General features: G+C 50.4%; 2 protein-coding genes across 2 annotated transcripts; one reads left to right on the top strand and one right to left on the bottom strand.

The window, feature by feature from the left end:
* The first annotated feature begins 2,123 nt into the window (after nt 1–2,123).
* On the top strand, nt 2,124–3,566 carry LOC109772349 (serpin-Z1-like). Its single transcript, XM_020331034.2, has one exon. The coding sequence runs from the start codon at nt 2,217–2,219 to the stop codon at nt 3,465–3,467; it is 1,251 nt and encodes a 416-aa protein (XP_020186623.2). The 5' UTR covers nt 2,124–2,216; the 3' UTR covers nt 3,468–3,566.
* Nucleotides 3,567–7,124: 3,558 nt separating this feature from the next.
* LOC109772352 (MEIOTIC F-BOX protein MOF) lies at nt 7,125–9,299 on the bottom strand. Its single transcript, XM_020331037.4, has 3 exons — nt 8,142–9,299; nt 7,667–7,827; nt 7,125–7,586 (listed from the first exon to the last, which is right to left on the bottom strand). Exons 1-3 carry the CDS (start codon nt 9,039–9,041, stop codon nt 7,577–7,579), a joined length of 1,071 nt encoding a protein of 356 aa, XP_020186626.1. The 5' UTR covers nt 9,042–9,299; the 3' UTR covers nt 7,125–7,576.
* Between the last annotated feature and the right edge of the window lie 15,287 nt (nt 9,300–24,586).

Genomic DNA, 24,586 nt, shown 5'->3' on the forward strand with positions numbered 1-24,586 from the left:
ATGGCATAGTACGTGGGATCAATGATTTGTTATTGAGGAATATCTCATTTTGTTTCGGAACATTATCGAGAAAAATATTATGTCTATATTTTAATAAGGTGATCTCACATATATGGTGTGATTTCTTAATTCTTTATTACCTATTATTTACGTGATTGAAATGGATCAGCACCTGCCAAAACAAGCACAAAACAAGATCTTCCCCTTTAATGGGATTTGGTTTTTTGGTGGAAGGAGAAAAACCAGTGGGAGAGGATGGGGAAAAAACCGGACGAAAATAAAATGTACCAGGCTACCAACTCACACTTTAGGAGTAGAGATTGATTTTTAATGGGAATGAGAAAAAACCAGTGGGAGAGGGTGGTGGGAGGTGAGAGAAAAAGGAGGAAAATAAACCGTAAAATGCTACCAACTCCCCTTTAGGAGTAAAGACCTTTGGAGTAGAGATATTGAGTAATATCTCATTTTATTTTGGAAGGTTATCGAGAAAAATATTACGTCTATATTTTAGGAAGGTGATTTCACATATATGGTGCGATTTTTGAATTTTTAATTACCTATTATTTATGTGATTAAAATGAAATAGCATCTGCCAAAGCAAACACGAAACAAGATCTCCCTTTAATGAAATTTGGTTTTTAATGGGAAGAAGAAAAACCAGAGGGAGAGGGCGGTAGGAGGTGAGATGAAAATAAACCATAAGAGGCTACCAACTTCACCTTTAGGAGTACAGAAGAGATAATGATAATATAATGGCATAGTGCATGGGATTAATAATTTTTTATTTAGAAATACCTTGTTTTGTTTTGAAAGGTTATCGAGAAAAGTATTATGTCTATATTTTAGTAAGGTGAACTTACATATATAATACGATTTCTGAATTCTTAATTACATATTATTTACGTGATTGAAATGGATCATCACCTGTCAAATCAAGCACGAAACAAGATCTCTTCTTTTAATGTGATTTGGTTTTTAATGGAAAGGAGAAAAACCAGCCGGAGAGGACGGTGCGAGGTAAGACGGGAAAAACGAACAAAAATAAACCGTACCAAGCTAACAACTCCACCTTTAGAAGTACAGATATGCTTATGCCTTTTCTTCTTTCCGAGTGGGGGACAGGCTACGCCTTCCCTACCCTAGCCGCCGCCATGCCTGGCGACTAGGGAGGCGATTTTCTTCCTCCGATCTCAGTCGGCCAGGGTGTTGGCCCCCTCTCTCTCCGGCTGCTCCGGCGACAGGAGGGAGGGGGGACCCCGTTCCTTCGCTCTGTAGTTACGTTTTGCATTTGTAGGTCATGGTGCGCCGTTGGGGTGGCGGGAGCGGCGCCCGGACGAATAAATCTGCCTCAGCTTCACTCCCACACCGGCGGTGTCCTTCATAGTGGCGTCTCGGAGTTGATGGCATCGTGTGTTTGCCAATCCTTCAGATCGACTGTGTTATAGTTCATGGATGGTGTCGGCGAGGCGGCGGCGGCGACTCCATCAGGTGTATCTCTCCTTCTGCTCTGTCCCCGTTGTTGTGGCGTTGTCTCCGACGTCATGGTGGAGCAGGGAGGTTTTATCATCTAGGAGTACGCGCAGACGGTTGTCTGCGCAAGTGACAGCTGGAAGATGGTGCATCCCGTGCTGGGTTTGTGGTTGGTGGCTGACAGTTCTGGTTTCCTCCTTCGACGTTGTTGTCGTGCGGGGGTGTGAGATCTAGAGTTCGATGGCGTGTCTGGGGACATGTTGCCCCGGTCTGATTCTTTCAACGGCAATGGTTTTGCTTCTGGCAAATTACTTTCGAGGTCCGTAAAGCTGCTGATCAGCGATGGAGCCGCTCGAGCTCGGGTGAAGAGGTGGTCTGTTTTCTTTCCCTTTGGTGGCCGCTTCGGTGGTGTCGGAGGAAAAGAACAGGCGCTGGTATTTTGCATAGGATTATCCTATCTTTTCAGTCTTGTAATGTTGGTGCTTACGTGCCTTGTAACCGGATCTTTATTTTATAAATGAGACACGTATTACCATGAAAAAAAGTACAGATATGCTTATATATATTTGGTTTGTTATTAATTTGCTTTAAATACATAACAATTATAGTATTTGTTTAATTGTATCCCCGTATCTCGTGTGATTAATGGCTGCCCTTTATTATTTGCGTACGTGAATAATAAGAAGTGATAAAGGCTCACATTATATATACATAATCCAACCATCGGCCAGCAGGACCGATCTGCGATGAGCAAACCAAGAAAAGCACAGCCGCCAAGTGAGGAGCAAGCCATGGAGGAGCAGCAGGTCGTGGACGCCATGAAGGACCAGGCCGCCCTCTCGATGCGCCTCCTCCGTGGCCTCGGCCTCCGCGGCGAGCAAAACCTCGCCTTCTCGCCGGCGTCTTTCCACGCCATCCTGTCCCTCCTCGCGGCTGGTACCACCGGTGCCATTCGGGACCAGATCGTCTCCTTCCTGGGCCCCGCCGGCGCTGAAGCGCATGCTGCCCTCGTGTCCCACTTTGGCCAAACACCGAGCCACCAGGAAGAGGACGAGGAAGGACATCCCATGGTCCGGTGCGCCACTGGGGTGTGGGTCGACTCCTCTCTCCACCTCAAGCCCACCTTCGCGACCATGGCGGCATCCAGGTTCAACGCGGAGGCGCGAGCCGTCTGCTTTGGGTCAAACCCCGAGCAGGCCAGGTCCGAGATCAACGAGTGGTTCGAGGGCGAGACAGGCGGCCGGTGGAAGGAGCTTGTACCTGAGGGTTCCATCAACGCCGCCACGGTCGTCGTCCTCGCCAACGCGCTCTATTTCAGAGGCTACTGGTACGACCCCTTCGACCCTGAGCTCACACAAGACGGCGACTTCTACGTCTCGCCCGGGCACGCCGTTCGCACGCCCTTCATGGTGGGGGGCTACCTGCACGAGAACATGTGCATCGCCTGCCACCCCGGCTTCAAAGTCCTGTGGATGCCCTACTGCGGCCACTACCAGGACTGTCGCTCCTCCATGTGCATCTACCTTCCTGACGATCGCGGCGGGCTGCCGGAGTTGGTGCGCGCGCTCAGCTCTGACCCATCCGTGCTATTCGCCGTGCCGGAGAAACTGGTCCCCACGGCCGAGCTGAGGATCCCCAAGTTCGACGTGTCGCAACGGCTCGAGGCCTCGCACCTCCTCCGTGATCTCGGGCTGGACCTGCCGTTCCGTCTCAATCCAGCCGGTCAGTCCTTCTCGGAGATGCTGGCCTTGGACGAGCACGATTCCAAGATGCCGATGGCGGTGTCGTCCGTCGTCCACCAGTGCTCTGTCAACATCAACGAGCAAGGTACCGTGGCCGCCGCAGCCACCGACATGGAGATTCTGGGGTGTTGCCTGCCATCGGAGAAGGTCGTAGACTTCGTCGCCGATCACCCATTCCTTTTTTTCATCATCAAAGAGGAGGACAACAATGGCGTAATTCTTTTCGCCGGCCAAGTTGTCAATCCTCTCTCTTAGAGCAATTAATATTATGAATTTGTTGCAACAAGTATTGCGAGGCGTTACTCGCTATGAATCTTTGTAGTACTTCAATCCAAAATTGACTGTTTAGTGTCACTGTCAGCCCATACACGGGCTTGTGATATTTTCCTTCGTTTTGTTGTCTCTTCTTGTTTACCTTAACTCAGGGGTTTTTAGGGGTCCGTACAACTCAGGTGGGCATCATATAGGTTGTCTATGAATCCTGTACCCAATTGTCCGGGCGAGCTGCCCGATAAGTGCTCGGACAAAATATAGTCATCAAACCGGACCAATCAAACAAGGCCCAAACGTCCGAGCTGATCGTCGCCCGGCGCATCCATCACATCAGACTGAAGGATGGGCCCGTGCTAAAACACATCGGTTCGAGGTGCGCCTCCTCAGGCCGGGTGGGGATGTATTCATGTCACCGCTCTCGCACGCCGCACGAGGATCAAGTCTTGCTATCTAAGTTGGACAACGACGCAACCCTAGCCCTGTCCCATTCTCATTCCTCCCGTCCTCACCATCGCTGCCTGTTTGGTAAACACTCGGCAGGGGAATGGGAGTTTGCACAAGGGTATTTATGAAGGGATTAGGCACGGGAAGTAGATTTTTACTTTCATTCCCTTGTTTGGCATATGATGTGAATTAGCGTGGGATAGAACTCTGCTCACGAATTAAGTACCCCTAGGAAGAAATCGGTGGGAATTGGCTTCCTCAACTCCCAGTCCCCTTCCCACTTAGGTGGTTTGTTCTCTAGTCCTAAGACTTTTTCTAGTCCCAACTAAAAAGTCCCTAGTCCCTAAAAAGTCTCTCCCTGTTTGTTTTCAGAGGCTAAAAAGTCCCTAGTCCCTTCCTAGAGGTTATTAAATGACCATGTTGCCCCTAGTATATACGTGGTGTTTGGTTCTCTAGTCCTAGGACTTTTTCTAGTCCCAACTAAAAAGTCCCTCCCTGTTTGTTTCCAGAGACTAAAAAGTCCCTAGTCCCTTTCTAGAGGTTATTAAATGACCATGTTGCCCCTAGTATATAGAAAAATAACAATCAAACAACACCATGGGATGGCGGGCCAATGGGTGCATGGAGGGGCATTGTTGGAAAAGTCCAAAAAGTCCCAAAAAGACTCTCCTTAAGAGTCTTCTTCATTTAGTCCCAAATGCCTAGTTTAGTCCATAAAAAGTCCCTCCCGTTTGGTAAAAAAGTCTCTAAGAGGGGCTTTTTCTAGTCCCTACACAAAAAGTCCCTGGAAACAAACACCCCCATAGAAAAATAACAATCAAACAACACGATGGGGTGGCGGGCCAATGGGTGCATGGAGGGGCATTATTGGAAAAGTCGCAAAAAGTCCCAAAAAGACTCTCCTTGAGAGTCTTCTTCATTTAGTCCCAAATGCCTAGTTTAGTCCCTAAAAAGTCCCTCCCGTTTGGTAAAAAAGTCTTTAAGAGGGACTTTTTCTAGTCCCTACATAAAAAAGTCCCTGAAAACAAACACCCCCTTAAACTCTCATTCCTTCTAATCAAACAGTGGACTTTTAATCTCCTTACCCCTCAACTCCCATTCCCCATCTCTAATTCCCTCGAACCAAACACGCTGCAACTCTCCATTCCACTTTGAATCATAGGTTCACCGACGCCGACGGCGCCATGGTTCGCAGCAAGATCACCTACTACACGTTATTCACGTTGGAAGCCATCCTCAACTCCATCCAGGCCGAGGCGAAGGTGGAGGCAAACCGCCGTTTCCTCCCGGAGGCGGACATGGAGCTTGAGGACGCCTTCGCGTACGGGGAGAACGACGACAGGGGCCATTGTTTCGCCTGGCCACCAATGACTACGAGGACAGCAGCTGGCACGAAAGTCATTTACATATCCAATGACGAGTAGTGTATGTGGTGGTTTGCTAGTTCCTACTATGTTTTATCTGATGTTGCATGACTTTGTATGAAAATGGAAATTTTCAAATGGGGAGTATGGTCGGGTGAAATCGAGTGACAGGGCGCTGCATGCGGACGCGGCCGCTGATGTTTTGGGGCTCACATTTGTAAGTGTGATTGGATTTCATTTTAGCGAATAAATGTGGGCTTTATTCCTTGGAAATAGTGTTACAATCTGCAATACAAAGCTAGAGACACTGTCTGGATAATGGTGCAACCAATAAGCGGTGCTACCTCTAGAGCATATTAGTATTCTTTGGCTCACCTTGCATCGGATCAATAGATTTGGTTTGTGATACTTATCATCGAAGATGGTGATCCTCTACACTTGTGGGTTATCACCCTAAAAGACTTCAATCGGACGCCCACATGAAGAAGACTATGGTAGACACATAGAAATCCATTTTCTCTTTCTCTTGCAGAAATTCAACAAGTCTCGCATAACCTCTTGACGGCCAGGCCGCGTGGCACTCAGGAAACTACTGACGAGGATATGCCACACCGTCTATTAAGGTATCAAGTCAAGAGCTCGGGCATAGGCGCAAGCCGGGCACCATACCAACTTGGGAGACAAGGGAGCGGTCCCATGCGACCAAGGGGCGCAAACCCACCAGTAGTCCGACTCGAGCCTGTAACCAAACTCGACTAAGTATATGAGCCGAGCTAGGGACCCTCTGGGGCTAAGACACGACATTCTAGAGCCATCTAGCTAGGGTTTCCACCTACCTCTCATCTTCCTCTTCGGCTGCCGCCACGGGCCGAGAGCTTGTAACACAAGAAGCACCTCTCTTCAAAGATCTTCGCGGTCGATGGTCAACACGCAAGCAATACAACTACCAAAGGCATGAGTAGGGTATATCTTCTTGTAGAGGACCCAAGCATGGGTAGATCATGCGTCTCATGTGCTACCACCTCAATCTATCACTCACATTTGCTCCGTACAAACTCGTTATCACAGCACCGCCGGTCTCAGAACACCGCCGGTCTCAGAACACCGACAACACATTTTGCTACCACAAATTTCACTTGCAAGTATATCAACACTTTGTACGTGGATTGTTTTACAAACGAAATAAAGTTAGGATCACCAGAATAGGATTGTTTGCAGATAAGGCAGTTAATATGCCGCGACATGGCAAGCCGGCTGCTGTAGTTAACTGGTAAGCTGTTTGTGCATGATATAACGACATGCATAACCGAAGTGTATGTCGCTATCCAGGCGCATAATTATACTACTCCCTCCGTCCTGTAATATAAAAATGTTTCTGACACTAGTGTAGTGTCCGAAATGCTTTTATATTATGGGACGGAGGGAGTATATGATACAGATCTTAATTTCGTTTGCTGATACAAAAAAATAACCTAGTTACATCATTCCACAGTTTTGTTTGACAGTCACTAGCTCACTCCACTCTTACCTCGCCATCACATTCTAATTAGAGTGCAAATGACATTCTTGTGTAAATCAGCATCATTTTGTTTGGAAATTATGCATCTGTGATATGCATACACATTTCTTTCCAAAAAAAAAACACAAAACCAAGACTTGTTCTACACAAATTGTGCCAGATATTGTTCGGTTTTAGTAGAGTACTATAGTTTGCATAGGGACACTTAGCGCCAACTTTTCCAGAAAAATAAGAATGCGCTAACAATTGATTAGCTTTATCCACCACCGCATCTTCAATTCAAAAGCATCAGCATTATAACAGAGCGTCAGATTATGCATAAACATACTAGCAACATATTTGGCAGTCCAAAAGCGGGTAACAAAGTGAATACATAATTCAACTTCTATGCCCCATTCGATGTGCTGTAGTGAGAATATTATACAGAAGTTTACCATGTCAACAACTTTTATTTCACCTGTTTTGAAGTACCAGTACTAGCAAATTAAGTACCAATAAACAAAGAATAACCCTTGACACAACGAGGATCATGGCGAAGTTACCATACGCATGATGAAAGTTTTAATCCATAAAATAATTGTTGAGTATGATATTGGCATTTGGTAGCCTCCTCCCAATTCCCCACAAAAGTTCGACCAGTTGGTGATCATGGTCCTCCTCATACACAACTTCTATGAGCTTCAACTTCAGGCACTGGAAAGTATTTTGGTCCTGTCGCTGAAGAATTATGTTTTTTCTCACGAGCTGCCCCTCTTTCGCTGATTCTACTGGAAACTTTTGACAGGACCACAAGATTCATGTCAGAAGCTAAACAAATCATAAGACAGGCCAGTAAACATAAAAAGGTTAATTACCATGCAGCACTGCAAGGTAAGCTTCTCCAAACAAGGGGCATTTTGAACAAAGCGTCCAGCTTGGTGTTGAGTTCACATTTATCAAGCAAACATTGTTCAAGTGACAAGGTTTGCAGGTTAGAAAATATTGGGAATTTAACCGATTCCTCAACGAGCATCGCCTGGAATATATACAAAACAAAACTGAATTTAAGCATCACTCAATTGTCAAAATATTCCTGACATTAAGAATCAAATTAACAGCGAATGATTCGTCCTTTTACTGATGTATAGTATTGTATGCCATAATTGTCAAAATATTCCTCACATGAATCAAATCTATATGGATATGAAAAGTAAATAACGAACCTTATTTAACGGTCAATTCAATTGATTACTCATGTGCAAGATGAACAGGTAATCTGTTAGGAACACATGGGAATCTTTACTTGCAACATAAATGAGTAAACACAAGAACATGTCTAGCAAGGCATACCATTGCGTCGAAACCCGATAGCTCCAGATTCGGCACATTGCACAGGTTACCGAGAAGCCGTTGTTGACATTTCAAATTGAATGTTTCACCAAGACAAAGCAAATGAATTGATGCTTTCACAAGAGAAGCTGTCTCATATATCGAAATACCGTTGGAATAGCATCCATATGAAATACCCAGTTGGAGATACGCAACACGGGGTGCCACGATAACCACCGGATCACCAGAGAGACTGCGACAGGAGTCGACAACAAGCTTCTTCAATGTGCGTGACTTAATTTCTTGAAAACCTTTGACGCAGCTCCTGAGCACCAAATCTTCCAGGACAGGGCACCCGGAACAGAGCAGCTCGGCGAATTGGTTGTTCAGATAGAAACCATAAAGATGCAAGCTTTTGAGGCGGGAAGAACTCGCTCCCATATGAGGAAACTGAATGCGAGGACACGAAGAGATAATAATCTCTATCACTTGGGGGCAGTATTTGATACCACGTCGCACCCATCTATCCAAGTCTCGGAGGCGAAGTGCACAGGCACGAGTAGCACTAGCATATAGCAGGAACTTATCCAAGGACGCGACATTGTCGTGGAACAAGAGCAGGTTGGTGGTAAAGTCCTCGAACTTGCGCCATCTCTCCTCCCGCTCGTCGAGGCCACCCCCTGCCCCACTCCCAGTGGTAATCTCGAAGTCGCGCTCTTCGATGCTTATGCAGGGGGTAGAGCGCCAGAGGTCCCTCCACCGCCGCGACAGCACGCTCGTCCGCACGACCTGCGGGGCCGGGAGAAAGGACATGACGGCGTGGAGGAGGCCGTCCGGCAGGTTGCTTAGACGGTCGCCCGCGAAGGCGACGGCTTGGCCGCCGCCTGAGCTCGCACGCTTCGCCGCTGGCTCTGGCGACATCTCCTCTTCCTGTGCAGCACCTACCCAATCAGATCTGCTCTTGATTATTCTTACGCTCTGGGACACCCATAGCCACGCGAGTCCGCTGCCCCGGGCTCACTAAGCCGAGAAATCTCCGAGGAGGCCGTATGAGGAGTAGCTTGCCACCACATCCGTTCAAGCGCGGACGGCGATCGGGTCGTGCCGGCGACCGGTGGCGCTTGAGATGATGGTGGGGGAGGGTTTGGGGAATGGCGAATGCCCCTAGCGGGTAATACGAGAGCGAGCTAGAAACCAACTACCTGGGCTGGCCCATGTGGGTTCTCTTTTTGTTTTTGTTTTCTTATTTTGTTTTCTTTCTTTAGTTATTTTAATTTACTTCCCTAAAATCATTTTAATTTATTTGGTTCTTATTGTAAAAAAAACACTTTTTGATGGACCAACCTATGGTTGGATGATAAGGAGGACAACGGTATCCCAGCCCAAAGTTATAAATTTGACATTGATGCTCGCATTATTCCTGAATTTATTTCAACCTTCCCGCGATGTTCGTTCAGCAGGAGGAGACCTTTCCGTCGACTGCAAGACGTCTGTCGTGACTTCATAGATTTTCAAGATGTTATGCCGACTCAGTCTCTCGAAGGTGCTCATAGGGGTAAGGTGTGTGTGCATGCGTTCATAGGGTGAGTGTATGTGAGTGACTTCGATTGTACTGTGTTAAAAAAAGTTCTTTTTGTTATTTAATTTCATATAATTTACTATAATTTTTATGATTACTACTACTGTTGCTGCTACTACTACTAGAGGATGGTGTTTTGGTTCTCGGCCTTCATAGAGGCCTTTTTTTGAAAAATTCAAAATTCAAAATTTTTGGTTTCAAGAAAATCTGGAAAAAAAATTGTACAAGTACAAGGATGTGAGGTATTTGTGTGTAAAATTTTAGGATGAAATGCATTGAAATGCGACCTGTACAAAAAAGAGAAATTCATGGTTTTGGATGATGAATAGTATCATGTGTTAAAAACCTCATATTTTCCTTTTTTGCACGGCCCTCATTTCGACGTATTTCGTCCTGAAAATTTACACACTTGTGCACTATGCCTTCATCTATTTTTGGATTTTTTTTCAGGATTTTTTGAAATGTAAAAATTTGAATTTTCTCCATGGAGCTCGGCCTCCAAAAGCAATTTCTGTTGTTGTTGCTGTTGTTGTTGTTGTTGCTGCTGCTGCTCCTACTACTATTGTTATTATTTATGTTTTACAATACTCACTACATGTGTTTCCATATAATCACAAAAATGGTATCAGCTAGCTTCCTCGTCTCCACATTTCAATCCACACATGACTTGTACACTGCCAGCCTCTTTTTACCAACAATATCCGCCACCAAATGGCTACTTTACACCGCCGCCATCTTGGCCCCCTCCTCTCTTCCATCCTACAGCTTCGTTGGTGGTAAGAGGAGTCGGCCCCTGTACCTTTTGTTCTCTTACTTCTAGTAGGTTCTTGTGTTTCCTTGTGCTTTTGTTCCCTAGTAGGATTGATGAGTAGCATTTGTGAGGTGGTGGTGGCAATGTCGCGTTGGAGTAAGGTCTTTTTGGCCTCACCCTATCTCGACGGCGTCCAATTTGACGTCAGTGAAGGGCATGTGACAGTAGCTGCTGTGAAATTTGTTGCTACGTTGGGTAATGCCCTAACCGATATTCCTTTAGAAGTTACTAGATGTAATTTATATCATTGAGTTCCTATTGCATTCTTCAAAGCTTGGTATGACAACGGTGTTTAGATGTGTCTTCTCTTTCTGTCGCTTCAGTGCAATTTTCAAGCTCCGGCAAGCAGCTTACAATCGATGAAAGAGACGAGCAACATGGGTTTTTGATGTTATTTTACTTATTGTTCGCTTGTTTTGTGCCTTGTTATCTGTCTGTCATAGTGGTTACTTTTTCCCTTGATATTTATATGACATGTGTATCTTTTCTAAAATATCACATATTCCTTCTGAAGTTAGTAGATGTAATTTATATCATTGAGTTCCTATTGCATTCTTCAAAGCTTGGTATGACAACGGTGTTTAGATGTGTCTTCTCTTTCTGTCGCTTCAGTGCAATTTTCAAGCTCCGGCAAGCAGCTTACAATCGATGAAAGAGATGAGCAACTTGGTTTTTGATGCTATTTTACTTATTGTTCGCTTGCTTTGTGCCTTGTTGTCTGTCTGTCGCAGTGGTTAATTTTTCCCTTGATATTTATATGATATGTGTATCTTTTCTAAAATATCACATGATGTTATTTTGTCACACGTAAAACTAGATAGTTTTATCAAAAACTTCAATCATTGAAATATTGTTAGTTAAAATTTCACTGACAACTTGAGAGTCAGAAATTCATGGAAGGTGGGTGAAGTCAACCGGAACTGATAAAGAAGATGTGGCCAACTCACGATAATAGTAGAAGTTTTATTTTGTTGTGAAAACATTCCGTATTGTTGTAGTAATGGCTCTAATCCTACTTACGTTCCCACCCCTATACGTGTCATTGCCACAAGGACAATCAACACAACTCAAAGCAGTCAACAAAAGTTCAAGCCAACCCTCATGGGTTCAAGCAAGCCACCCAGTTCAACAAAAGTCCAAGTAAGATTTTATGGTCAACAAGTCAAAGAAAGAATACCCGGTAAAATAAAAAGTTAAAGAAGAAAAAAGGCAAAAGCAAACACAAAAAATAGCCAACTGGTGTAGGGATTCTCCCTTAATGGGCCATAACCCACCTTCTAGCCCAACTAGAGGCACATGGGCCAAGGACAAAAAATTACCTAGTTCTACCCTCCCACCTCCTTACTTTCAGGGTAGCCTTAGTAATTTGTCAAGGACCCCAAGGCTATACAAGGCCCCCATGGCATGTAAGTCACTCGCTCCCAGTTGAATAAATTCAGAGGAGGGTCACGCTCTCCTTCTAGCTATCTCGGGAGAGTTAGGAAGCCAGAGATCCGGAGTCCGAGGGACCTTGAAAGGCCCGGACTAGTTGGGAGTCGTGGAACACCGGAAGTGCGACACTCTAAGTGTTTTGTGTGCCGAGCACCACTCTCGAAGACCCTTCCATAGGATGCAGGTCGTGCTCCCACGAGGCGACTGAAGCTATTTAAAAACATCACTTTATCACTTTGTCACTTTGTCGAGTGTATGATGACCTTTGCTATAAGGTTGTCGTACACCCACCCACCTACTAATCTTTAACCACGTGCTAAGGATACCCCTGATCGAAAGTTGATTCTTGAAAGTCTACATTGGCGCCGACCGTGGCGAATGCTCGTCATGTGAAAAGTCACCTGATGATCTCAACTAGATGGCCCGACCAAACGACCTCAGCAAAGACCAAAGCATCAAAAGAGAAGGCCTTGACCACAAGGTCGAAGAAGAAAGATACTACCTTGGAGGCAAAACCCGAAGATCCTACCCCCGCCCATATCCGATCTGACATCGATAAAGGGGGCGGAGCTTGACAAGAATATTTCGGGGGGGGGGGGGGCAATCACAAAACAATTTTTTTTCTTTTGATGGTATAGCATGTACGTAGCAAGCAACCGAGGTATGACATCACGTGTGCCTTGATACGTCTCCGTCGTATCTATAATTTTTGATTGTTCCATGCCAATATTATACAACTTTTACATACTTTTGGCAACTTTTTATACTATTTTTGGGACTAACATATTGATCCAGTGCCCAGTGCTAGTTCCTGTTTGTTGCATGTTTTTTGTTTCGCAGGAAATCCATATCAAACGGAGTCCAAACGGGATAAAAACTGACGGAGATTTTTTTGGAATATATGTGAATTTTGGGAAGTGGAATCAACGCGAGACGATGCCCGAGGGGCCCACGAGGGTGAGGGGGGCGCCCCAGGGGGTCAGGCACGCCCTGGGCCCTCGTGGCCACCCTGTAAGGAGGTTGGTGCCCTTCTTTCGCTGCAAGAAAGCCAATATCTGGATAACAATCGTGTCCAAATTTCAGCCCAATCGGGGTTACGGATCTTCGGAAATTAAAGAAACGGTGAAAGGGCAGAATCAGAAAATGCAGAAACAGAGAGAGACAGATCCAATCTCGGAGGGGCTCTTGCCCCTCCCATGCCATGGAAGCCAAGGACCAGAGGGGAAACCCTTCTCCCATATAGTGAGAAGGTCAAGGAAGAAGAAGAAGAAGGGGGCCCTCTCCCCTCTCTCCCGGTGGCGCCGGAACGCCGCCGGGGCCATCATCGTCACCACAATCTACACCAACACCTCCGTCATCTTTACCAGCATCTTCATCACCTTCCCCCATCTATTACAGCGGTCCACTCTCCCGCAACCCGATGTACCCTCTACTTGAACATGGTGCTTTATGCTTCATATTATTATCCAATGATGTGTTGCCATTCTATGATGTCTGAGTAGATTTTTGTTGTCCTATCGGTAATTGGTGAATTGCTATGATTGGTTTAATTTGCTTGTGGTTATGTTGCTGTCCTTTGGTGCCCATCATATGAGCGCGCGCGTGGATCACACCATAGGGTTAGTTGTATGTTGACAGGACTATGTATTGGAGGGCAAGAGTGACAGAAGTTTCAACCTAGCATAGAAATTGAGCATACGGGATTGAAGGGGGACCAATATATCGAATGCTATGGTTGGGTTTTACCTTAATGAACGTTAGTAGTTGCGCATGCTTGCTAATAGTTCCAATCATAAGTGCATAGAATTCCAAGTCAGGGATGACATGCTAGAAGTGGCCTCTCCCACATAAAACTTGCTATCGGTCTAGTAAAGTAGTCAATTGCTTAGGGACAATTTCGCAACTCCTACCACCACTTTTCCACACTTGCTTTACTCACTTTATTGTGTCTTTATCTAAACAGCCCCTAGTTTTTATTTACGTGCTCTTTATATTCTTGCAAACCTATCCAACAACACCTACAAAGTACTTCTAGTTTCATACTTGTTTTAGGTAAAGCGAACATTAAGCGTGCGTAGAGTTGTATCGATGGTCGATAGTGTCGGCGTTCTGGGAACGGGGGTCCCCAGACTTGCCTGCCTGCGGCCCACGGCATGGCTAAGCTAGCAGGACATACGGCCCATCTTCATCAACAAGGCATCCAAGACCCTCGCGAGGGGCCAAGCCTCGTGAGGCGGATGACGCAAGACCTCCTCAGGAGTGGCCTGGCCAGGCAGGCTCACGAGGAGCGGAGATATCAAGGCGGGGCAAACCTCACGAGGCTCTCGTGACGTGAGCCATGACGATCGGCACCAGGCAGGTGCCAGCGCGCGCAGCGTCCTTGTTTCCTCTTTGGTGCTAAGGAGGCCAGCGCAGACGAGGAGTACCGAGGCATCAGGCAAAGGTTTCTATATCGGTGCAACAAGACCAAGACCAGCAGGACGGCAAGACGGAGGTCATCGTGGAGCCCAAGACGGCGTCACCACCAGAGCTTTTCGCAGGCGAAGACCGCTTTTGTCAGGATAGCTTGTACTAGCTGTCCCCCTTCAAATTTGCCCGCCGTTGTTGGCTCCCTTCCCGCTCAATATTTGGGAAGGAGACCAGGGCCCCTATAAATAGGTCTAGCCACCGTAGTAGTAGGCTCTCATCTCGTCTTAGACTGGATCCACTCCATCCTCGACGCACAAGCTAGTAGAGCACAAGAACACCTCAACCTTAGGAGGCTGTTCTTCCCCTTTGTACTGTTCATCATCAGCCCAAGAGGCAATCCACCACCAGCACACTGGAGTAGGGTATTACACCACAACGGTGGCCCGAACCAGTATAAATCTTGTGTCTCTCTGTGTTGCGAGTTCGTCGAGTTTGTCCGTGAGATCTTAGCGAGCTAGGGCGTAGATAGGTAGGAGGGAAAGACTTCGTGCGCACCCAAGTGATCGAACGTTAAGGGTTTGCCGGAACCCAACATCTGACATTTGGCGCGCCAGGTAGGGGTGCGCCGGAGCTTCTTCTCCGCCAGTCGACTTGCCGACGCTCCGCGATCAAGATGTCCGGCGACCCAAGAGCTGACTCCGACCGCTGGGCGGCCTGGCCGGCCTGGGCGACGACACCCGCCCATGAAGACCTCGACCCCGCGCGCCAGGCGGCGTGGGTGTCGTCCAACGCTGCGGGGCGCGGGCGGCGCGGCCAGGCGTCGTCCACCCCCACCCCACGACAGGTGCGAGCCGCTGCACGGGCGGCAAGCCATGCCGCGGCGATGGCGCCACACTCGCAGCGAGAGTAGGCAAACATGCGGGCGGCACTCACCGTGGCAAGGGAGCTGCTGCGGTGCCGGCTGATGGAGAGCGGCCAGGACGCGTTGCTGAGCTGCTGGACGCTGCGGCCTCGGGAGCGCCGTCTTTCTGCTATCGCCTCCCTTCACAGGCCGTTGCGGGAACTCATGGCGGGCCTCGCCGCACCCACACGCCGGCGGGCGCGCATGGGGGCTTCGTCGACACCAGCGCGGCCGGCGGCGCCGGAGGCCCCGCCGCACCCGCACCGCCCGCAACAAGCACGGGCACAAGCGTCGCCCCCCATGGTCCCGGCGAGATGCCATGCTACTACCCTCAGGACGCCACGTTGGGCCGGGCAACATGGAATGTGGGGCACTATGGCGAGGTGTTCAGGGTAACAGCCCCGGAAGCCTACGTGCCCCGCATGACGGACCAGGAGTACACACCGGAGGGTAACGTAGCAATAATTCAAAATTTTCCTACATGTCACCAAGATCAATCTAGGAGATGCTAGCAACGAGAGATAGGGAGTGCATCTTCATACCCTTGAAGATCGCTAAGCGGAAGCGTTACAAGAACGCGGTTGATGGAGTCGTACTCGCAGCGATTCAAATCGCGGAAGATCCGATCTAGCGCCGAATGGACGGCGCCTCCGCGTTCAACACACGTACAGCCCGGGGACGTCTCCTCCTTCTTGATCCAGCAAGGGGAGAGGAGAAGTTGAGGGAGAACTCCAGCAGCACGACGGCGTGGTGGCAATGGACCTCATGGTTCTCCGGCAGAGCTTCGCTAAGCACTACGGAGGAGGAGGAGGAGGTGTATGAGGAGGGAGGGCTGCGCTAGGGAAGAGGTGCGGATGCCCTCCCACCCCTCCACTATATATAGGGGCAAGGGGAGAGGGGGAGGCGCCCTAGGGTTTCCCCTAGGGGGCGGCGGCCAAGCAGATTGGATCTCCCTAGGGAAAATCCTAGGGAGACTTGCCCCCCAAGCCAAGCAGGTGGAGGCTTGCCTCCCAAGCCAGGTGGAGGCGCCCCACCTCCCCAAGTAACGTGGGAAAGGGTGTGGGGGTGCACCACCCCTTAGTGGGCTGGTTTGCACCTTCCCCTTTGGCCCATGAGGCCCTCCAACACTTGCCGGGGCTCCCGAAACACCTTTCGGTCATGCTGGCCATAGCCTGGTACCCCCGGAACACTTCCGGACTCCAACACCCTTCGTCCAATATATCGATCTTCACCGCCGGACCATTCCGGAACTCCTCGTCATGTCCGGGATCTCATCCGGGACTCCGAACAACCTTCGGTAACCACATACTATTTCCCATAACAACTCTAGCGTCACCGAACCTTAAGTGTGTAGACCCTACGGGTTCGGGAACCATGCAAACATGACCGAGACACCTCTCCGTCCAATAACCAATAGCGGGATCTGGATACCCATATTGGCTCCCACATGTTCCACGATGATCTCATCGGATGAACCACGATGTCGGGGATTCAATCAATCCCGTATACAATTCCCTTTCTCTATCGGCATGTTGCTTGCCCGAGATTCGATCGTCGGTATCCCAATACCTCGTTCAATCTTGTTACCGGCAAGTCTCTTTACTCGTTTCGTAACGCATGATCCCGTGGCTAACTCCTTAGTCACTTTGAGCTCATTATGATGATGCATTACCGAGTGGGCCCAGAGATACCTCTGCGTCATACGGAGTGACAAATCCCAGTCTCGATTCGTGCCAACCCAACAGACACTTTCGGAGATACCTGTAATGCACCTTTATAGCCACCCAGTTACGTTGTGATGTTTGGTACACCCAAAGCATTCCTACGGTATCTGGGAGTTGCACAATCTCATGGTCTAAGGAAACGATACTTGACATTAGAAAAGCTCTTAGCAAACGAACTACACGATCTTGTGCTATGCTTAGGATTGGGTCTTGTCCATCACATCATTCTCCTAATGATGTGATCCCGTTATCAATGACATCCAATGTCCATGGTCAGGAAATCATAACCATCTATTGATCAACGAGCTAGTCAACTAGAGGCTTACCAGGGACATGTTGTGGTCTATGTATTCACACATGTATTACGGTTTCCAGTTAATACAATTATAGCATGAACAATACACAATTATCATGAACAAGGAAATACAATAATAACCATTTTATTATTGCCTCTAGGGCATATTTCCAACACCCGTCTCGTTCATTGGAGAAGATTGGGAAGAGGGGGCGCTAGGAGTCGAAGCCTTCCAGGAGCCGCCGGGGAACCACCACGACCGCGTGTGCAACGACCACTACAGGGTACCTCTAATCCCTCAGGAGCAAGCTTATGCTAACCATGAGTCGCAGGAGGAACAGATCACCACAACGGCCGGTGGCCCCAGCTTGGCGGCCTCCTTGCCGGCAGGGGGGTCCGTTGGGGGCTGCAGGAGAGGGGTCGGGAGCCAGGCCCCTCCCCACGGCGCGCGAAGCCAGGGGACACCCGGAGGTAGGCCGTCTGTCGGGGAGGCTTCGACAACCCTTCCCCCGGCAGAGGACCTGTGGTCGCCGAGGGCACCGCTGGCGTCCTCTTTCCCTCTTTTGTGTCGTCCTGGCGACCGGTCGGCTCAAAGGAGGTCAAGGGTGGCGCAAGGCGGGGCCCTTGTCTGGCGATATGAAGCAAGGCCGGTACCTGTGAAAAAGGCCCAGTGCCTGTGAAGCTCGTCGCCCGTGACACTCTCACATAATAATTAGTTGGGGCTGTACACGCCCCGGAGTCTCAGGAGCACCGGCCTCAGGCCCTGGGGCTCCCTCCCACGCCTAGTGGCAGCACTTAGCTCTGCGCTGGTGAGAAGACTTGAAGACCGGAAGACTAGACTAGGTGCTGGACGCGGCCTTTTGCTTTGGATCTCTCTTTCTGTAGCTTTGCTTTTTGGATCTGGATTTAAGTTGAAGCCGAATTTTTATCGATGCGCGCGGGGGTGCCTTTTCTCGTTCGAGCAATTTCTTGCCTTCTGGATCTCGTTTTGTCTGGGACTCATGTCCATCGCCTTTCCCTCACGAGCTCCTCGCGAGCTGGACCGCACGAAGCGCACGCTCTCCAAGCGCGCGCCAGCGCTGCGGTTGGTGCTCACCCCTTGCGGGGCCCCCTCAGACGGGCCGATAAGCTCCGCAGGATTCTCAGAAACTCGTCACTTCATGACCGAGCTCGAAGCTGGCGCTGGCTAAGGTAAACCATGATGGAAAACTCGCCCCCGGATTCGCGGGTTCACGAGGACACATACTCACATCGCATGGGAAAGTAAAACTGCAATTTGCTTACATGAGGGGCTCCCCCTCTCAAAATGCTCTTACAAGTCTTCCAAGGGCCACGCCCGAGTTTTGTGTACAGGGTGAAACGACAGGAGGACATGGGATCAGCTAGAAATGTCACTCGCTATATCACCCGCGGACGCGTCACTCGCGTCGTCATCATCTTCGTCGGCATCGTCGACGCCGTCGGCGACGCCCCCGGCGCCGTCATCAACCATGTCGCCTTCGTCTGCGACGACCACCACCGCGTCATCCTCTGAAGTGAAGGCCCTGACCAGCGCGTCCACATTGTCCTCAACCCAACGCGCCAGGTCACCCCGAAAGGCCGTGGGTACGGGGGCGATGGCGGCGTCGAAATCGAAGTTGGGGTCGGCATTCAGAAGGTGGCTAAAGACACGGGAGAAAGCGCGCTCAAGCAGGCCACACCCCCTTTCCTCCACAAGCTGGCGAGCTCTGGCAGATCGAGCCTCCAGGCGCGTCACCACCTCGGTGAAGAAGGTCAGGTGGCTGCCATAGTCGTTCGAGTGAGGGGCCGGCACATCCACATCACAAATATGGCCCAGGGCGATATTGGCCCTGTTCCGGAGATCCTGAAGCATAGGGGCATGCTCGCGCTCCAGCGTTCGTCGTTGGAACACTTCCTTTGTGTTTTGCCATGCGACGGCCTCAGCGTCATCAACCCACCTCCAAAGGGAACGCAGCTCGGCGCGGGCGCAGGCCAAGTCCGCCTGCGCCGTAACCAGGGCGGCGGCCGTGGCTTCCGCGCGCCTCTCAGCCTCATCCAACCTGGGCCTGAGGGCAGCGGCCCTACCCGCATCCTCCGTACCCGCGAGCTTCAGCTTGAGGTCGTATCTACCCTCCAGGTTTGCATGAACCTCGGCCACCCGGCGACTGACCTCCTCGTCGACTCTGGCCTCGCGAGCCCCAACGGCATCTTCTGCTTGAGCAACTTGACGCTCCCTCGTCTCCAGTTGCTCGAGCTCGAGGCTGCGCTCCACGGCTTCCAGGGCCAGCGCCTCATCGCGCTTCCGGGCCTCCTCTTCCTCCGCGGGCGTCCCCCTCAGCGATGCAAGAGCGGCCCTGTGCGCCTCCACCTGCTGCTCAAGGGATGCGCTCCAGGCCTGGAGCTCCCACGCGCGCTCCTACGCAGCCTCGCGACGGCGGTCAGCCTCGCGAGCCTCTTCCAAGGCTCGCGAGCGAGCCTCATGGGCGATCTTGAGGGACGCCTCGGCCTTCACATTCTCAAGGTCGTGCTGATAGCGACCGAGGTTGATAGCCACCCTCAGCTTGCGCCGCTCCTCCACCAGCCGGAGACCTTCAGCCTCAAGGCGCGAGTCGACACCCGCGAGCTCTCCACCAAGTCGACTCATCGCACCCATCGCCTCCTGGAAGAGCTCGTGACGAACTACGCTCTGCCCGCGCTCGAGCTCGACCGCTCGGCCCACCTCGACCTCCACCTCTGGGGCAGCGGGCGGGGTGCCCAGTGGCGCGCCACCCCCGGCAGGGGGCTGACGCCGCACCAGACGTCAGCCAGTCCTCGTGAGGAACCCGAGCCGATCGGGGCTCGCTGCTTGAAGAGGAGCCGAAGATCCAAGCCAACCAGTTGTTGTCCATCAGCAAAGGAGGAGTTTTGGGCACGCCCGCCAAGCTCCACGCTAAACCGTGGGGGAGGGGTGGCCAAGCCGCGGGCTCAGCACCCCATGAAGGCGGAAACGCCCCCCCCCCCCCCCCCCCCCCCCCCGTCCGACCCTGCTCCAGGGGCGGCAGACAGACTAGGAACGCTCAAGGCCGATGGGAGAGCTGGTTAAGGAGGAGGCCGCTTCTCAGAAGACACAACAGCTTCGACGGAAGGAGCCCCGAAGGACAGACGTCAGGATAAGGAGACTACATGCAAGAAGCCATGACAATAAGACACTTACGCGTCAATGGCGATGTACTTTCGTCGCTTCAACGGCCCGAAGATATTGCTGCCGCTAGGGGATCCTTTCCTCTTGCGGAGCTCCTTCGTAGTCCACACAAAGACGACCGAAGTGCTGGACGTGACGACCGGTGCACGGCGGGGCCGAAGAAGAGCTTGGAAGGGTGTCTTCAGGGGTGCCCGGTTGCGGCGAACAGCCGGACACCGTCTCGCCACAACCTCCCGAGGCTCCTGGAGCCTTGGCCTCGGGAGCCGCATGCCGCATCTCCTCGGTAACCGATACCTCAGGAGGGGGGTTGCAGGCCCCCAAGGACGACGCCCCAGGATCACCACTCAGCATATGCGCCACAGTGCTCGAGCCACCGGCCCCCATCGGAGCTCGCCCTCCTGCACCTTCACCTAGGGAGAGCTCGGCACCGGCGGCGAGGAAGGGAACCACATCGACGGGGTTCTCGCGGGACCCCACCAGGCCGATTGTGCGTAGCCCCCACTCATCAAAGGAAGGCATGCTCGCGGCAAATGCGGCTTTGTTCTCGCAGCGGTATAGCAGGCAGCTATTCCTGGGCATGTCGTCCGGCAGAGGCACACCCGACAGGATCGTGAGCACTGTTTGCCGCGTCGCAAGAGGAAGCCCCTTCTCCTGAAACCTCATATGATCCTGGCTGCTGAGCAAGTCCCACATCGGGCGGGAGTGGCGCTGAAGTGGAGCGACTCGGCGCTTGATGAACTCCTTCACCACCATAGGCGCAGTCACGCCGCGGTCCTTCAACCTCCTCAGCCTAGCCCAGACGGGGGCAAGGCGGGGGCTCGCGAGCTTCTGATGGCCCCAGCCGGAGTTTGGAACAGCAGGGCCCGCCGGCACTTGGAGCAGAGGGCTGAGCATGCCGGCGTCAACAAACACCCAACGTGTACGGAACTCGCTCGTGGATGGAGGAAGCCCGAGGTCAATCCCCACGCCCGCTGTCGCGGCCACGGCTTGGAAGCCCATGCACCCCGAGCTCTGCCGGGGACCGGTCAGATGCAATGAAAAGTGGCGGAGGAGGGCCACAAAAGGAGCGATGCCTACCATGGCCTCGCACAAGAAGGCGAAGACAGCAAGAAGGGTCACAGATTGGGGGTCAAGATGAAGCATGTGGATCTGATAATGCTCAAGCACCGCGTTGAAGAAGGCGGAGAAGGGAGGAATCAGGCCAGCCCAGAGGGCATCTATGAAGATCGGGACCTCAGTGGCTGCCCGTGCCATGCGAGTGCGAGACGCGGGCCAAGCCACCGTCTCTCCCCACTCGTTGAAATCAGAGGCGAGCATGGGGCACACCTTGTCCATGGCCTCGTCGTTGAGCACCCGAGGCCGGCCGAGCGCAGGCTCAGAGGACGGAGGCGCAGTTGGCAGAGACAGAGGTTTCTTCCCCTTTCCAGCCTGTTTCGGCGCCATGGTGATGAAGCATGCGGAGTGCAAGTCAGATTGGAAGGGCGAAGCAAGGCCTCGGGGAAGCAGGGAGATTGGAGGAGCCAGACGTGGGCAGAGGAAGAATAACTGTGTGAGGTGTGGGGGCCGCATAGCTAGGCGAATTCAAGGGCAGCGTGGGGAAGTGGAGACGCCCACGTCCAATCAACCGCCACGTGTCAACCGGGGCCGCGGGCTTTTGGGGCCTGCAGTGCTCTGAACTTGACCCTTGGCTTCGCCGCAAAGCCAAGCCCGAGCGCACCTTGGGCCCGGGGGCTACTGTCGGCATTCTAGGAACGGGGGTCCCCAGACTTGCCTGCCTGCGGCCCACGGCGTGGCTAAGCCAGCAGGCCGTACGTCCCATCTTCATCAACAAGGCATCCAAGACCCTCGCGAGGGGCCAAGCCTCGCGAGGCGGACGACGCAAGACCTCCTCAGGAGTGGCCTCGCCAGGCAGGCTCACGAGGAGCGGAGATATCAAGGCGGGGCAAACCTCATGAAGCTCTCGTGACGTGAGCCATGACGATCGTCACCAGGCGGGCGCCAGCGCACGCTGCATCCTTGTTTCCTCTTTGGTGCTAAGGAGGCCAGCGCAGACGAGGAGTATCGAGGCATCAGGCAAAGGTTGCTATATCGGTGCAACGAGACCAAGACCAGCAGGACGGCAAGACGGAGGTCATCGTGGAGCCCAAGACGGCGTCACCACCAGAGCTTTTCGCACGCGAAGACCGCTTTTGTCAGGATAGCTTGTACTAGCTGTCCCCCTTCAAATTTGCCCGCCGTTGTTGGCTCCCTTCCTGCTCAATATTTGGGAAGGAGACCAGGGCCCCTATAAATAGGTCTAGCCACCGTAGTAGTAGGCTCTCATCTCGTCTTGGACTGGATCCACTCCATCCTCGATGCACAAGCTAGTAGAGCACAAGAACACCTGAACCTCAGAAGGCTGTTCTTCCCCTTTGTACTGTTCATCATCAGCCCAAGAGGCAATCCACCACCACCACACTGGAGTAGGGTATTACACCACAACGGTGGCCCGAACCAGTATAAATCTCGTGTCTCTCTGTGTTGCGAGTTCGTCGAGTTCGTCCGTGAGATCTTAGCGAGCTAGGGCGTAGATCGGCAGGAGGGAAAGACTTCGCGCGCACCCCAGTGTTCGAACCTTAAGGGTTTGCCGGAACCCAACATCCGACAGATATAACTTGAGGGAATATTTGTTCTACCTTTAGCTCCTTGTTGGGTTCGACACTCTTACTTATCGAAAGAGGCTACAATTGATCCCCTATACTTGTGGGTTATCAAGACCTTTTTCTGGCCGTTGCCGGGGAGTTATAGCGTGGGGTGAATATTCTCGTGTGTGCTTGTTTTCTTTATCACTAAGTAATTTTTATTTGCTGTTCTAAGTTGTTCTCTATCTTTAGTTATGGATATGGAACATGAAATACCAAAAAAATTAGGCTTACTTGCTACTCATGGAGATGGGGAACCTCCTAAAACCCTCGATGCTCATTATGTGAAAGATATTAAGTACTACTTTGATAATCCTGAGAAAACCCCATTCAATTATGTAATGGGAGACATGTTGGATCAACGTGAATACTTTAGGGATTATCGCTTGACTCAAAAAGGGAAACTATTATGGGATCAAATTTATCTGTTGTATTGGTATGCTAGGCAACTATGCTTGAGATATGATTATACTTGTTGCTCTAGGATGAAGGCTCCACACCTTCCCTTTTCATGCAAATTTAATGATAATGAAACCTTAGCTTCTTATGCTAATGGTATATATGATTACTATGATGTGGAACGAGTAGAAGAATTTGTTGCTTTTAAGGGTGCTTGTGAAATTGAATCTTTGTTTAAAGAGTTTGAAGATTTTGATGATTCAGTTTATAGACCTGGAAATTTAGCTATCCTCAAATATTGCTATGAGAATTATAAATTCAATTATGATATTGATGAATTTATTGAGAAAGTCTCCGCTGTCCGAGAAGAGACTAATATTTTGTAGGAGTCTATGGAAGAAGAAATTGATGAAACTGTGAGCTTATTAGATGAAAAAGATGATGAGGAGAGCGAAGAACAAAAGGAGGAAGATCGGATTAGCTACCCGTGCCCACCTTCTAATGAGAGTAACTCTCCAACTCATACATTATTTAATGTCCCTTCGTTCTTACCGAAGGATGAATGCCATGATAATTTCTATGACCCCGTTGATTTGTTTGAAATGTCCCTTTTTGATGAACTTGATGCTTGCTATGCTTGTGGACAAGATGCCAATATGAATGATGCTTATGGAGATGAACTTGCTATAGTTCCTTATGTTAAACATGAAATTGTTGCTATTGCACCCACGCATGATAGTCCTATTATCTTTTTGAATTCTCCCGACTACACTATATCGGAGAAGTTTGCTCTCGTTAAGGATTATATTGATGGGTTGCCTTTTACCGTTGCACATGATAATTTTGATAGATATAATATGCATGTGCTTGCTGCTCCTACTTGCAATTATTATGAGAGAGGAACTACATCTCCACCTCTCTATGTTTCCAATATGATAAAATTGCAAGAAACTGTTTATACTATGCATTGGCCTTTACTATGTGTGCATGAATTGTTCTTTTATGACATGCCGATGCATAGGAAGAGAGTTAGAATTCGTCATTGCTTGATATAT

Source organism: Aegilops tauschii, chromosome 2 (assembly GCF_002575655.3).
Source record: "Aegilops tauschii subsp. strangulata cultivar AL8/78 chromosome 2, Aet v6.0, whole genome shotgun sequence".
NCBI lineage: Eukaryota > Viridiplantae > Streptophyta > Magnoliopsida > Poales > Poaceae > Aegilops > Aegilops tauschii.